Below are 15,065 nucleotides of genomic sequence, written 5' to 3' on the forward strand. Positions count from 1 at the left end.
AAAGAACAAAGAATAACATGTGGAATTACTTCTGAGTAGTTTCTTTATTGCTGTACACCTACTGATAGAATTACTAGACTAAAGCAGTTATCTGCAGTAACTATAGTTTGTGAATTGTTAGGAAGGGTCCAACCTTGCTCTCGTCCTGCCTATCAGACATTCCAAGCGCTAGTATCTCTTTGCCCTCTTGGAAAGAGTCCCTCCATCCTACAACTCCAGGTTACATTCCATCACAGTCTTGCAACAAGGCATGTAAAGTACACAACTCACCTTAGGCATCCTGTAGCATTGTAGAAGATATCAGGGTCAGGGATGATGCTTGATTTGGGATAATCTCTATCAGGCCATCCCGTGTAAGGAATGAGGACAGTTTCTGTCAATGGCTGCAGGGCTTCCCGGATCAATAAATTTTTCAGCTGGTCATTGGAGGAGAGATTCCATAACAAACCTACAAAGAACATTAAAGAAACAGGATGACCTAATTGGCCTTCATAGGGCTTTCTCAGATAGACAGTGAATGGATTAATGGAATTTACTGAATTCTGGATCCCAGACTACTTCATCCCAGTGTTTCATGTTTCCTTAATCACAAAGTGCAAAAATGTATTAGGTAGATAAAGAATTTCCCTGGCACATATTTGATGATAAATCTAAAGTTAATATTAGTTTTCTCCATCAAAGCTTTACCGGTTGAATTTCTACTTTTCATGTTATTATTTGTTTCAGATGCAGGAAGCCTACTTTGCCTACATGAACTTCACAGTACACTACACACAAATCTTTTAAATTGTGACCTCTTTGGCTCATTGTTACAACAGAGATAGAAAATCTTTCGGCTGTTCCTGAACTAAAACACCTATCATCCCTCGCCCTTGGCCCTGCTGTTTGGGGCTATTAAGAGTTGTAGTTTGCTAATCTCTGGAGTGCCAAAGTTTCATTCCTTGGATCAGAGAATTTACATTTTATTTATTTCACTGAGACCTAAATAGAATCAGTGTTATTACTAAAGGCATTGTCATAGTTGGGCTTATATTTCTGAAGATATTCAAATAACAGAGTGGTGTTTGGTTTTTTTCTTAATAACATTTCTGGGCTAGATTTGGAGCAGATAGGAGGTGGAAGCTAATTGCTAATATTTTGCCAAAATGTAGCCCAAGTTAGAAGCAGAAGGCAGGATGGGGCCATTACTATAACTGTCAAATCTAGGGCTGTATGCAGATAGGAGTAAACTCAGATCTTTGCAGCTGTAGTCACTAAGGTAAGTCCTCATCTCATGGATATCCTTGTGTTCTACAGAAGTGAATGATGGCTATTCATTTATGGGGGGGGGGATAAAATACAGCCCAGAGGGGAAAAACTGCTGCAACAGAGGACTTTTCTCTATTTTTGTCAGCTTCTCAACAGGAATTCTTTCAATAGGAATAGCATCTTCTCAACAGGAACCCTCTACAAGATGTAGAACCATTTTGTAGATATGAGGCACTCTCTTCTGGAGTTCTTCCTGAAAATAATAATCCTTTCGGAAAGTTTGCAATAATTAATCTACCAGTTATAGCCCTGACCTTTTGCTAGCACTATGACAAAAGTAAACTTACTTTTGGGGCTACGATGAATTTATTAGTAATGTGGTCACTTTTCTCTTTCATGTTTAAAAGATACTAAAAAAATAGTCCAGCAATTTAATAATTTGGATTAAAGGTGTGCCCAGGGAAGTATGGATCTAATTTGGAATTTGATGAATCTGTAAAAGTTGAGCTTAAGAGTTTAAAAACATCATTTTCCCCATTTGTTTTTTTAAAAAGAGGTTTTGTAAGTATCATCTGACAATATATCACATGCCCGCTGGATCTGTTCTACAAAGAGAACAATTGTTCAGCTCATTGCTCTGAATTCCAGAACACATCTTTTAAATGTGCAGATGGCATTTAAATCTCCGGATGATACTTTTCATTCTTGGCTCCTGAATAATCATCCTTTTGAAACCTGCCAATATAGTAGTTGTGTTGTCATGTTAGGAGATAAGCAGGGGATAAGCAACACGTAGGATTTGGGCATTATTGCAATACCTATTCTCCTACAAAGAAGAAACTTTTTTTTTTAAAAAAAGAAGACTTTCTGAAATAAAGAGATAAAAAAGAGACAATCTGGCAATCCTTTAGAAAAAAAAATGAAATGATAAAATCTTAATATTTACTGAACTTAGAAATAGTTGTGCTGGGCATGTACATATGTCCTTAACTAAAAGTGTCAGCTTGGCAGAATTTTAATTTAAGAGAGGTGTGTCTGCTTTTCATATTTATGTTCTCCTTGTGACAGGCCTGCCTGCCTGTCTGTCCTATAATCCTTTCTGCGGAAGGAATGTTTTTCCATTTTTTTAGATGTATGTTCTATGAGACAAGATCAAGTGCAGGTTAGATGCTCCCCAAAGGCTTTTTGGCTCACCTTCAAAAGCTAGTTTTGGCTGCCTGAGCTTTGCTGCTCTCTCTCACTACCACACTTACACCATGACATAAAGAGAATTTTGGTTTCTATCAATCTAGCCATTATTCTTTCAGAGTTCTCTTTCAGGAAACTTTCAACCTTTGGGATAAAACATGAGCTGTTGTTGGAACAGCAAATGCAGCCAGTTCTTACAAAGCTGTATGAGTTTAGGACATATGCTTAAATAATTCCATTAGTTTAAAAGGTAAAGGAGTCCCTGTGGATTTTACTCCACTAATCATTGCCAACTATAGGGGGTGATGCTCATCTCCATTTCAAGGCCTTTCAGCCAGCACTGTCTGAAGACATTTCCAAGGTCATGTGGCCATTAGTTAAACATCAATAGAAAAGCAAGTTTTCTTTATTTTGGATTTGAAAGTACAGGTTGTCCTTGACTTACACCAGTTCTTTTAGTGACTGTGCAAAGTTACAATGGCACTGAAAAAAGTGACTTATGACCAGTTTTTTTACACTTGCAACCTTTACAGCATCCCCCTGGTCATATGGATGCTTGGCAACTGGTTCGTATTTATGACGGTTGCAATGTCCCGGGGCCATGTGATCCCCTTTTGCCAGTCTCTGACAAGCAAAGTCATTGGGGAAGCCGGGTTCATTTAACAACTGTGTTACTAACCGCTTCAGTGATTCACTTAACAGCCATGGCAAGAAAAGTCGTAAAATGGGGCAAAGTTCACTTAATAAATGTTTCATTCAGCAACAGAAAATTTGGGCTCAGTTGTGGACAAAAGTTGAGGATTGTCTGTATTTGTCCCACATTAAATATGCTGGGATCAATGAGAATGACATTTTCTGAATCTGTGTCATCATATGCTAAAACTACACTTTTTAAAGTTTGCAGTGCATTGTAGTTCATAAACATGCAGAATGCGAAACAATGCAAGTTAGAAAAAATACACACAAAATGCACAGATTAGAAGGAAAGGCACAGAAATGTGCACAGACTTCCATCAAAGCTGGAGACTGGATTGCAGGGACCATAAAACAGAAGCTTTCTTAGATGTCTAACTGACCATAATGAGAAATATTATGGTGGATTACAGGACCCTGTAATAATTGTAGAAGTTCTTCCTCATGTTCTTACATAACAATATAGAGATACAATACCCGCTATAAACAACTAAGAAACATTGATAAGAGAAACAATCCACAGTTTAGAGAAGGAAATTTCACCAGAAAAACTGGAGGCTATTTAGATAACTGGGAATAAGCAACCATTGTATTTTGAGCACTTTTATTGTGCAAGATTTTAACTCTACTTCTAAAACTCTAAAACGCAGAACCTCTGATAACAAGAGATTTCTTTCCACCAGCTAAGGATAAGATTTTAACATGACTCAAAAACATCTCTAAAGTGAGAATGCAAAAGAGCAATCTCTTGCACGATTTATATCATGTTCTGCCAGTCTCCAAACATTCCTGAACAATGACATAAGAGCTACATAATCTATAGAGGTGTTAATCAAATGGTAATGCTATCAACCTTTCTACAACTTTCCAGCCCACCCCATCGCCATCACAGGTTGCCTAATTTGCAGTTGTGATTAAGCTGAAGAGAGGTTGTCATCATTCCAGAGAGTGGGATGAAGTTTGGCTTGAACTTTGAGCCCAGTATTTTCCTCTGCTTGTTATCACTGCATTGCAAAGCCATGAGGTTACACAGTCATGGGACCAGTTTTCATTGTCTGTGGTTGATGGCTAAGGCATGTAAGGGCATTGTTCTTCCAGCCTTTGCTAGATTTAGCTTCAAAAGAAGAAATGCAGTTTCAGGGAAGACTGCTGTTAGCTTGCCAATAATGAGACCTTTCTGTTTTCACTGTAGTTCTTCTCTTGGGCTATTTTGTTTCCCCTAAAAAAAAATGCATACCAAGGGTGGATGGGCTTGAAGGCAGCAGTGTGTGGAGCCAGAAACAAAAGTGATAGTCTAAATTTTTCTCTGACATCTTCTTCTCTCTCTCTCTCTTGATCAATTCCACCCAGTTCAGCAGACTGCCCCAAAGAAGCATATTATTATTTCCAGATATATGAACTCCCGGAATTACTAGCTAGGATGGCTTAAGACCATGGGAACTGCAGCTCCCACACAACTGGAAAGGGCTAGAAGGCAAACTGGAATATACTTGGTAGCAGGAACTGGTATAAGTCTTCAGTCTTCCATTATCACAGCAGTCTACATGGGATCTCATGTTTTCTTGATCTAGAAAAATGAATACTAAGAGGGACATTCGCCCTGGAAGTGTAAATTCTGCTCATTTAATGGACTGACCCTAAGCATGTATTTTGGTATTCCACCCCACTGATTTAAAAAAGCGGCTTACTTCCAAAAAACTATCACGGAATAAAAGTTGCAGAATAAAAGACACAAGATATATGATCATTAGATGGATTCAGATGATTTTTTGAAATGCTAAAATCCATTGTATGGTTATGTAGTTATAAAGGGTATTTTTAAAAATAACAAACTACTTAAAATACAAACAAGATGGCTAAATCATGATATAAAAATTGTTCTCCCAAGCCTTGTAAGATATTGGAGAACTACCCCTACTAAACCCAGCACAACACGAGTGTGTGATAAACCAGGATATCAGTTTTAAAATCTGTATGCACCACGAAACCATTTCTCATTAGTTTACCTGTAATTTGCTTTTTAGTCTCCACATCTCTGGTTTGTCGCAATAATCTTAGCAGGGTTGAAATGCCTTTCTGCTCGGACACTTCCAGTTTGTTGTCATTGTCTTCATATACCAGGTTCCTTAAAGCTCCACACGCTGCCCTCTGTACTTCCTCATTCTGCACATTCAGAAGCTCTAAAAGTTTGGGAATACCAACTAGGGAATATACCTGTGAAGAGAAGATAATTTATTTTCATACGGATAAGTTTTTATCTTCAAAAAAGATTATTTTGTTGTTGGATGAAATAAGCAGTCTTTAGTTAAGGATACTATACCAGTGATTTTACAGCCCCAATGTTTTCCTAAAAAACAAACTTACAACCTGAGTGACAAAACTCATTTAAAAAAACCAACCATCTGAGATGTTCTAATAAAATATGGCTTAGTACATTTCCTCCAGTGGTGGGATTCAGCCAGTACACACGAGTTCGGCAGAACCGGTAGCTAATTTTTTGTTTCCCAGACCCAGAACAGACTTCCGGAAGCGGAATCCACACAGAGAATCGATTGTTCACATATTTGAATCCCACCATTGGTTTCCTCTAATCATTGGCCATGCTTGCAGGAGAGTCTGGGCAACATAAGCTAAATGTTTACAGGTAGTCCTCGCTTAATAACCTTAATTGGGACTGGCAACTCTGCCATCAGGCAAAGTGATTGCTAAATGGAAAATTACATGACCGAATGTGCTTTCAGGCTGGAAAGAGATAAGACTACTATACTATAATCCGTTTTACACCTTTGGCTTTTGTTTGCCTTTCTCACCCTTTGCAATCCTTGACTGCTGCTTACTGTCTTGTACATATCAAAAGGAAAGCAATCGCACCTGGGACTGGTAGCTGCAGGCTGCTTTGCAAACAGCTTACAGTACTCTCTTGAAATCCCTTCCTCTCCAATCTGTCTGCTCTATGGTGGGGTGGGGTGGGAAGGGTCCGGCACAGAACAACATATACTGATTGTAATGGTGGTTAATTTTTTTCAGCACTTTCATAACTTCATAATGGTTGGTAAGTCAGGACTACTTGCACTGGTATCAGTTTGCCTATTCCTCAGACAGCTTATTCACATCAATATCATCCTCCTTCCATTCTGTATGTCTCTTGTTCTTGTAAGTTTCCATTAATATTGCATTTTATAATTCCATGCACCCTCTAGTTTGTGCAAGATGTCAGGCAGACATGTCAAACACAAGGCCCGGGGGCTGGATGCGGCCCACGATGTGGTTTCATGTGGCCCATGAAGCCATCCTGGAAACAGTGAGGGAATGGCCCCCGCTGCCTTGGCCCCAGCCCAGGCCGGCCGGGAGCCAATGTACAATTTTGTGGTGGCCATCTATGCTGAAATGCATTCAGTCTTAGCTCCACAAGGCCGTTTGGAAACAGCGAGGAACCCAGCGAGGTGCATGCTGGGCAGGTGTCACCCTTTGTGAGGAATGAAGAAATGCACCATTGCCTGGAAGTGACCAGCAAATGGCCCTCGCCTACTTCACATATCCGGCTTGATGGGCTCCAGGGGAGGGGTTTCGGCAGGCTCTTCCAGTGGACCATGCCTTGGCGCTTGCCCTGGTCCCACCCCCTTCTGCCAGAGACCCTCAGATCTGTCCCACTCCTGCCCAGGCCCCCACAGGCACCCTTGACACGAACGATGTAGAGTTGGCCATGCCCACCCATTAGGCACAACCACTCCAGCTATGCCCACCCAGTAGGCCGTGCCAACTGCAATGCTGATGCGGCCCTCAATGAAATTGAGTTTGACACCCTGATATAAGGCAACCTATTGGCTGCCATTAAAGATTATTAATATATGTTCAAAGACAAGAATACATCTAATAGTTTGGATCAGGGTTAGCCAGCTTAACAAAATAAAGGTGACATTCGTTCATAAAGAAATATTTAAGTCACATCCCACAACAATAGTGCCTCACTCTTCATATATGAAATCTATGTGCAATACTATTTTAAGAAAACACCAGGGTGGAGATACGTTAATATTAATTTAATAATCATATACTATGTTATTAACTTACGAAATTCACTGCACAAAACAAGTTGATGATTACTAATTGCCAAACTCCTCTTGGCTGCCTTGCAAGATACAACTAAGCAAATGCATACAACTAGCAAGATACAACTAAGCAAATGAACTCTACTGAATACTGTACAGGTAGTCCTCAACCTATGACCACAATTGAGTCCAACATTTCTGTTGCTAAATGAGACATTTGTTAAGTGAATTTTGCCCCATTTTCGACCTTCCTTGCCACATTTGCTAAGTGAATCACTGCAGTTGTTTCTTTAGTAATAGGGTTGTTAAGTGAATCTGGCTTCCCCATTGCCTTTGCTTGTCAGAAGGTTGCAAAAGGGGAACATGTGACCCTGAGACACCGCAACAGTCATAAATATGAGTCACTTGCCAAGCATTCAGATTTTGGTCACAGGAACATGGGAATGCCTCCACAGTCGCTAAGTGTGAAAAACAGTCATAAATCAATTTTTTCAGTGCCATTGTAGCTTCAAATGGTCACTAAACAAACTGTTGTAAGTCAAGAACCACTTGTAGTTCCTTCAAGCAGTTGATTGCTTTCTGATATTGAGCTGCTGTCCACATTTTATAGGCCTATGAGTTTAAACTCAGCATTTTTTCCTTATAAGGTTTCCATGATTTCATCAGCAGCCTACCTGATGCTTCTCATATTCGGTACTATATAGCAGTTTTTGATTTAAGCATTTCTGTCCTCTTGCTCCAAATATATCTCCTACACCAACTTAGATGTTTTTAGAGAGCATTAGGTCAGCTTCTCCAATTTAGTTTATTCAACATATTGAACCCAATCTCACCAACGTTAGCCACCACAAACAATGATTGAAATCCATATAGACCCCAATAGGCTGAATTTAGCAAACCGGCAGGTTTCAAATAAATGGGCACACAATTAACACAAATTATTCAAATTCTCATTTTATGTAATGTTAATTATACTGTAAATCACTCTTCTGTTGATTAGAAGCCTCACAAGAATGCATACTTAAAAAATAAATAAATAAATAAATAAAGGCCACAAAATAAAAGCAGCAGAACTTCATGCAACATACACCTAGGAATAATTAACACCTAGGAAAGTAACAACTGTCCGGCCAGGTCTTTTTGCTGGACCAAGATTGCTGAATACTGAATATTGCTGAAGTATATCTGGTGCTTTTCAGTTCTGAACGTGGTATTATGAAAGTCTAATTTATACGGAGGGCATATAGTGTGGAATCCTTGAATTAAAAAAAAATACTGGCTGAGCCAGATCTTTATTAAATTATATTAGAGTAAATGGTCTGCATAAATAGTTTTCTGATTGTGACAAAGTGTTCAGTGCAAAGGAGATAAAGAGGAAGGAAAGAGAATTTGTTTTGATAATTTGGGGAATGCTCAATACTTTATTATGATCAGTATTTTCTCCTTGTTTATCAGTTGTTGAGATATGAAGGTGGTTCAGGCTTTATAGGGCAGGATATTGCTGTCTAAATAATGTTAAGCCCTTGTATAAACAGTTTCATAACACTCTTTTAAAGCTGTTGGTGTACCAAATATAGAACTGAAACAAGAGGTACAGAATTGTGTGGGCTGAAAAGTGCCTCAAAGACTTCCAGCCCAAAGTCCTGTGGGAAGGTGAGGACATTTTTTATTTATAAGAGAGCAATAGAGAGAGCTAGAGCTCTGTCGCCTATTATGGCAGGAAACTGGTAAACGAAAATACGTTTCAGTCTGACAAGAGCTCACACGTCCAATCTGATGTCCTTCAGATCTGTTAGAATCACAACACTAGAAACTCAGTCAACTCTGGGAAATAGTCGGATGCTGGGAGTTATATTTTTAAAACATTAGAGAACACCAGACTAGAAAAGGTGACCTTGCTTCAAGAGATATCTACCATTTAGGATAAATATACAGATTCTTCTCCAGGAAATCATATGGCAAAACAGATGGCCATGGGCTACTCTTGTTATTGTTCATAGTCACTAGAGCAGTGGTGGCGAACCTATGGCACGCGTGCCAGAGGCGGCACTCAGAGCCCTCTCTGTGGGCACGCGCGCCATGCCCCAGAGATGACAACCGTCCCTCTTCAACCAGCCACCTGCTAACTCACCGAGGTCCCACGTGGCTAGATGCATCCCAGCATGGCTGGTTTCCCTCCCCCCCGCCCTGCCTCACCTTGTCTCACCTCACCCCACAGGACGAGCCTCTTGCCCACTGCCCCACCTGCCAGAGACCCCCTGGATCTCCCCCAACCCTGCCTGGCCCCTACAGGCATCCCTCCCCACAAGCAACATCGAGGTGACCACGCCCACCTTGGCTACACCCACCAAGTCTGCCATGAGCACCACAGCCACACCCACCTGGCACCCGATGATAAATAAGTGGGTTTTGGGTTGCAGTTTGGGCACTTGGTCTCTAAAAGGCTTGCCATCACTGCACTAGAGTAAAATGTTGGGTTTTGGGATAAGACCAGGCTTAATTTTTATACCCCATTTCCCCCCCCCCCAATGAGTTTTTTCCTCATGCTAGTCTATTCCTATCACAACCATAAGTACTAGATTACAATAAGAGAGGCTGATAGGCCTTAAATCACCTAGTGAGTTCTGTGGTTGAATGGGTATTTGGATCTGAAACTCCCAATCCAAATCCAAATAAACTGGCTCTTTCTTAAAAGTATGTTTTTTTTCGTTTGAATGTATTAAGGAGGCTAGTTTTTTTTAAGCCAATTAAGCTACCCAAAAGCTATTTCTCTATCATCCCTATCATCTCTCTCTCTCTCTCTCTCTCTCTCTCTCTCTCTCTCTCTCTCTCTCTCTCTCTCTCTCTCTCTACATACATACATACATACATACATACATACATACATACATACATACATACATATAAACACTGTATACAGTATATATGGGAGATAGACTTTACAGATAAAGAGGTAAAATCTGCTTTAAGTTTGCCTCCTATAAATTCTTGGCAAATGCCTTCCTTCACAAAATGTCTGTCTGTCTGTCTGTCTGTCTGTCTGTCTACAGATAGTCCTTGACTTACAACCGTTTAACTACAGGTCAAAGTTACAATGGCCTTGGAGAAATGTTACTTTTGACCTGTTCTGTAGTCCTTGACTTACAAACTTTTAACAACAGATCAAAGTTACAATGGCCTTGGAGAAATGTTACTTTTGACCTGTACTGTCATTTACAACTCATTTACTCATTCCACTGCCCTTGTGATCAGGTAAACACAATTGGAGTGTTTGGAAATTGGCTCACAGTTACAACTGGTTGCAGTGTTCCGCAGTCATGTGATTACAATTTGCAACTTTTCTGCCACTTTCCAGCAAAAAATTTCCATTGGGGAAATTGGATTTGCTTAACAACTGCACGATGCACTTCGCAACCACTGTAAACATTGTTATAAAATTGGGTCTGGTTTGACCTACAACTTACAATGGAAATTTCTGTACCAGGTGTGGTTGTAAGTCAAGGAGTACCTACAGTATATCTCTAATCTAGCCTATTATTTTGGTATTTTGTGGTAAGTGTTCCATCCCAATTACCAACCGTATCCAACACTGTTTAGTTTTCTGAAAATAGCCAAGTTTGGCAAGGCATCAATACAGACTTATTTGGGTTGACTGCGCCTGAACATTAATTTTCTTGTTTGTTTCATGTCTGCTCCTATCTTCCCTTCTACATGCATCCCTTTGAGAAAAACAGGGCTCATCTGGAGGGAAATCAGTTAATATCCACGGAGGATTTCATCCAGGATGTTTTCCCATTCCTTTCTGCCCATTATTTTCCTCTACCAATTCCACACACAAGACTTTATATGCAAGAAGTATTGAAAATCTAAAGACAGAAAGAAAGAAAATTATCACTCACTTTCCTTCTGGCTTCTGCTCTCTGAAAGCTCTCGTGCTGTATAAAAACAATTGCTGCCAAAACTCGAGAAGACAAGGGATTTTCATTTTGCAATATATTTACGGCACGCTCCAGATTCATCTCTCCTTCTGGATTCCTGGATAATTAAACACAAACATGTACCAAATCAACAAGAGAAGGCAAAGATAAACTCCTTTTGAAGAGGGGTCTGACATAATCATGTTCATGTAGCTTTCCTGGTACAAATTTTTGCCACTGGGATATTTTCTTTAGTTTCTACTGCTTTGGGGTCTCCCATCCAAGCAGACCTGAACCTGTTTAACCAAGCTGACCCAGATAGCACCTATAGTGGTTAACAGCAGCAGGCTTGTGCCATCTTAAAAGGCCACCAGATTTTTTTTTACCAGAAACTTTAGTAAAATAGCAACTTTGTCATTAAATGTCATCTTCACTGGACAAAGGTGGCAAAGGATGATAGATTTATGATATTAAAGGTAAAGATTCATGATCCTTTCATAAGACTTCTTGGAATATAACTTTCCTTTATAATGTGGACGTTCAGTCAATTCAAGACCACATTGGCCTTGCAAAATATATCAAGAACCATAATCCCCAAATAGCAAGGCTAGGACCCAAAGTGTATATGATCTGGGTAAGAATGGGGTTTTATGGGCTCAATGAATGTTTGAGTTCCAACTTCACACTGAACCAAAACTAACCAAAATTCTAGACAATATATAATAAAGCAGAACCAATTTGCACTTCAGACTGCATTTGCTCTGTCCCTTCATAGACCACTCTTGTATGAGGTCATTATATACAACACATACACTTTTCTATAATCTAATGTCCAATTTCATATTACTAACCTGAAACTCATTAAATGCACTGTACTTAACTCCCATAAGCTTGGAAGGTACCAATGTCTCTAGCTAGCAAGAAAGAGAAAAATCTCATGGGTGATTTAAAGAAAAGAAATCCCCCCACGCTTACTATCTTGATGGAGCATTTTATATTAACTGGCTTTACTATTAGGCAAAGCAAATGAGTTATCTCAAACAGCAGGTACAGATGTAGGATCAGTAGCATTCCCTCTCCTATGGTTTCTCTTGAATCTTTCCCAGCTGTTCTCTTCTGAAAAACAGAGCTTCAATTGCCGTAGGGCCAGGTCTGTATATTAAAACTAGTGCGATGTTCCATTGCACATCCATTGCATAAGGCAATGTGATTCTGTTTGTGCCTATGGAAAACTATGATGATAATCCATGCACTGCAGTGTTATGTAAGTCAAGCATGAGTCTATTTTTCCAGCCACTCTCAATTAACACTGATAACTTCAGAATTTAGTCTGAGGTCTATAACTGCCAGTATCATACAAGTATACAACAAGGCTTTTCTTTACTTTCCTGAGATATTTTTGAGGGACTTTCATCTTTTGTGTATCAGCTCAGTCTTTCTATTTGCTTCCTATTAGTGAATAGCAATCTTAAAACATAATTAGACATGATGGCAATCTTTGTGCTCAAAGTCATCAGCCTTGCCTACAGTTTGCTTCTATGAATGGATATAACCAAGCTATAGAAACAAAATATTTAACAATTCTTTGATGCCCAGAACAAGTCCTAACAAGTCTATTAGGAACCAGAATCCTTCTGAGATTTAGCAAGATGTATGTTGACTTCCATGATAGACAAATTCTAGATTCAGACCATGAATTATTTTAACAAATCTCCAAGCAATTTGTCTAGCCTCTTGACTCGACTATTTATTAAATCCAAATAAGTATGCTATTTACTCATTGCTACATTATACTGCATCTTTCGTTTAAAGGGTTGAAGGTGCACAATGATGTCTTTTTTATTCTCATAATTATTATATGAGATTGGTAAAAAGGAACAGTTTCAATTATTCCACGGCTTCTGCTTAGTTTCAAATATATGTAAAATGTAAAGATGTTGATGCTCTCTTGATGTTGTTAAACTTAGTTTTCTATGCAACTTGCTCTAAAGCCATTCCTGTTATTTACCTATGTTTGGTTAAACACAATTCTCTTTATTAACAATTGCTGGGTTCGTACATGCTGTGTGAAACCAAATACATAATGATTTAACATGGAGGGATCACAACCAGAAACTTAGTGAGAAGAGGGATTTTTCTTTCTTAAAGGAGAATGACTCATCTTCTAAAATAAAATTAACAAAATATACTGGCAAAAAAAATTCCTATTTCAACCCTATTTCAGGAAACACTTTTTTAAGGTGAACTCATCTTTTTTCCATATGTCTGAAATTTATTAGCTGTTTCTATCTGGATTGAGATACCTGGCTTCTATCCTGCGTCAGCAAACACTGCTATCACCTGGAAGAGTAAGCTGTTGCTTTCAATCCCGTTGTTGCCATAGCTGAAACTAGCTCACTCCACAAACTTGTTCTGACCTGATAGCACATGAATAACCCCCTTCTATCTTCTTGACACTGTGTACCTTAACGGCTGCAAACTTAATTCCAGGAAATACAAAGGCAATCACTTAGAACCAGTGGAATGCAGCAGGCATTCCAAAAGTGAACAAATGAAATGATAATTGGGAAATGAGAATCAATGGCTAATCATGAATTAAAATAAAGTCTAACTTTCTGCCTTTGGGAAGTGAACCAATCCTAACAACACATACTGAGATGTGTATATTCAGAATTCTGTCTGATTTAGTTCAATGGGACTCATTACAAAGAATATTAACTGGCTTCCTATAGTATTCTAAACTATAATCTCTGCCAGTCATGCTTTGTTAAATAAGCCACAAACTCTCTGCATTATCAAAAATTGTCCAAAATCAATCTCTCTGCATTATCAAAAGTCAGAAAAGAATGTAGTGGCGCAGTGGTTAGAATGCAGTATTGAAGGCTAATTCTGCCCACTGTCAGAGGAGTTTGATCCTGACCAGCTCAAGGTTGACTCAGCCTTCCATCCTACCCAGGTCAGTAAAATGAGGACCCATTTTATGTTGACTTTGTAAACCGCTTAGAGAAGGCTTATAAAGCACTATGAAGCGGTATATAAATCTAAGTGCTATTGCTACTGCTATAGCTACAATTAGACTCATTGTACTGTGCACTTCAGAAATGAAGATGAATGAAGCCAGGCTTGTGAGCATAAATTAGCTGCCTAAAATATATCATATGCCAGATAGGCGGAGAACACCTGAGGTCCTCCAGATATTCCTGAATTACATTTCCTAGAACCCGTCACTTTTGCTCATGGGATTGAGCTTCTGGGAATTACAGTTCATAATTCTAACTAACATATCGTTCAACATTTGGAGGACTAAAGGATCTTTATGTTCTACGTACTGCCTCAATATGAACAGAAACGGCACTACGAACAGATGAATAGACTTGGGCATTGCTAATAGTGGTGTATCTTCAAAGACATACCCTACTTGAGATCTGCTGGCAGATATCCTTTCATGCTCAACCATGCCATTTGCTCCAGCAGCGGCCATAGCCGCTGTCATTGTCATCCTCTTCCCACCTGCCTCGGTGAATGAAGTTGGCAGGGAGATTTCCCTTGTGCTCTGGGATTTGACGGTGTTCTGATGCCAGCTCGAATGCCTGTGCTGGGTTCCAGCTTGGGAATACATAGAAGCTCTGACTTGCCCCACCGCAGCCCCATTATTTAGATAATTCTCCTTCTCCAAAAGATTGGTCATACTCCGGCTATTCCCCACACGATGATACAGCGGTACTCCTGGACTGACTGGTACACTGTCCACCATCGTCTCATTAGTCGGCCCAATGTAGAAGTGCCTGGGTCCTCTGCTTGAAACACTGCGGCTTGTGTAGCCAAGGATTTCAGAACGAGCATATCTTGGTGGCAAGGCGCAGGTTCTCTTGCTCTCATTCTGTCGAAGTGTTAAAGCCCTATTATAGCGCAGGTCAGTGTGGAAGGGAAGCGGCTTGTCGGGACTGCCCTCAGGAGAAACCTCCAATCT

At 39.7% G+C, this 15,065-nt stretch overlaps 1 protein-coding gene across 1 annotated transcript in view; it reads right to left on the bottom strand.

The window, feature by feature from the left end:
- Window positions 1-15,065, bottom strand: part of PKP2 (plakophilin 2) — a 59,985-nt gene that overhangs the window by 24,089 nt on the left and 20,831 nt on the right. The window contains exons 4-7 of the mRNA XM_015815675.1: window positions 14,509-15,063; window positions 11,078-11,213; window positions 5,136-5,343; window positions 271-448 (exon numbers count right to left, since the gene is read on the bottom strand). Of these exons, the coding sequence (XP_015671161.1) occupies window positions 271-448; window positions 5,136-5,343; window positions 11,078-11,213; window positions 14,509-15,063 (1,077 nt within the window). The remainder of the gene's footprint in view (window positions 1-270; window positions 449-5,135; window positions 5,344-11,077; window positions 11,214-14,508; window positions 15,064-15,065) is intronic.

Source organism: Protobothrops mucrosquamatus, unplaced genomic scaffold (assembly GCF_001527695.2).
Source record: "Protobothrops mucrosquamatus isolate PMUCROS unplaced genomic scaffold, P.Mucros_1.0 scaffold363, whole genome shotgun sequence".
Lineage (NCBI taxonomy): Eukaryota > Metazoa > Chordata > Lepidosauria > Squamata > Viperidae > Protobothrops > Protobothrops mucrosquamatus.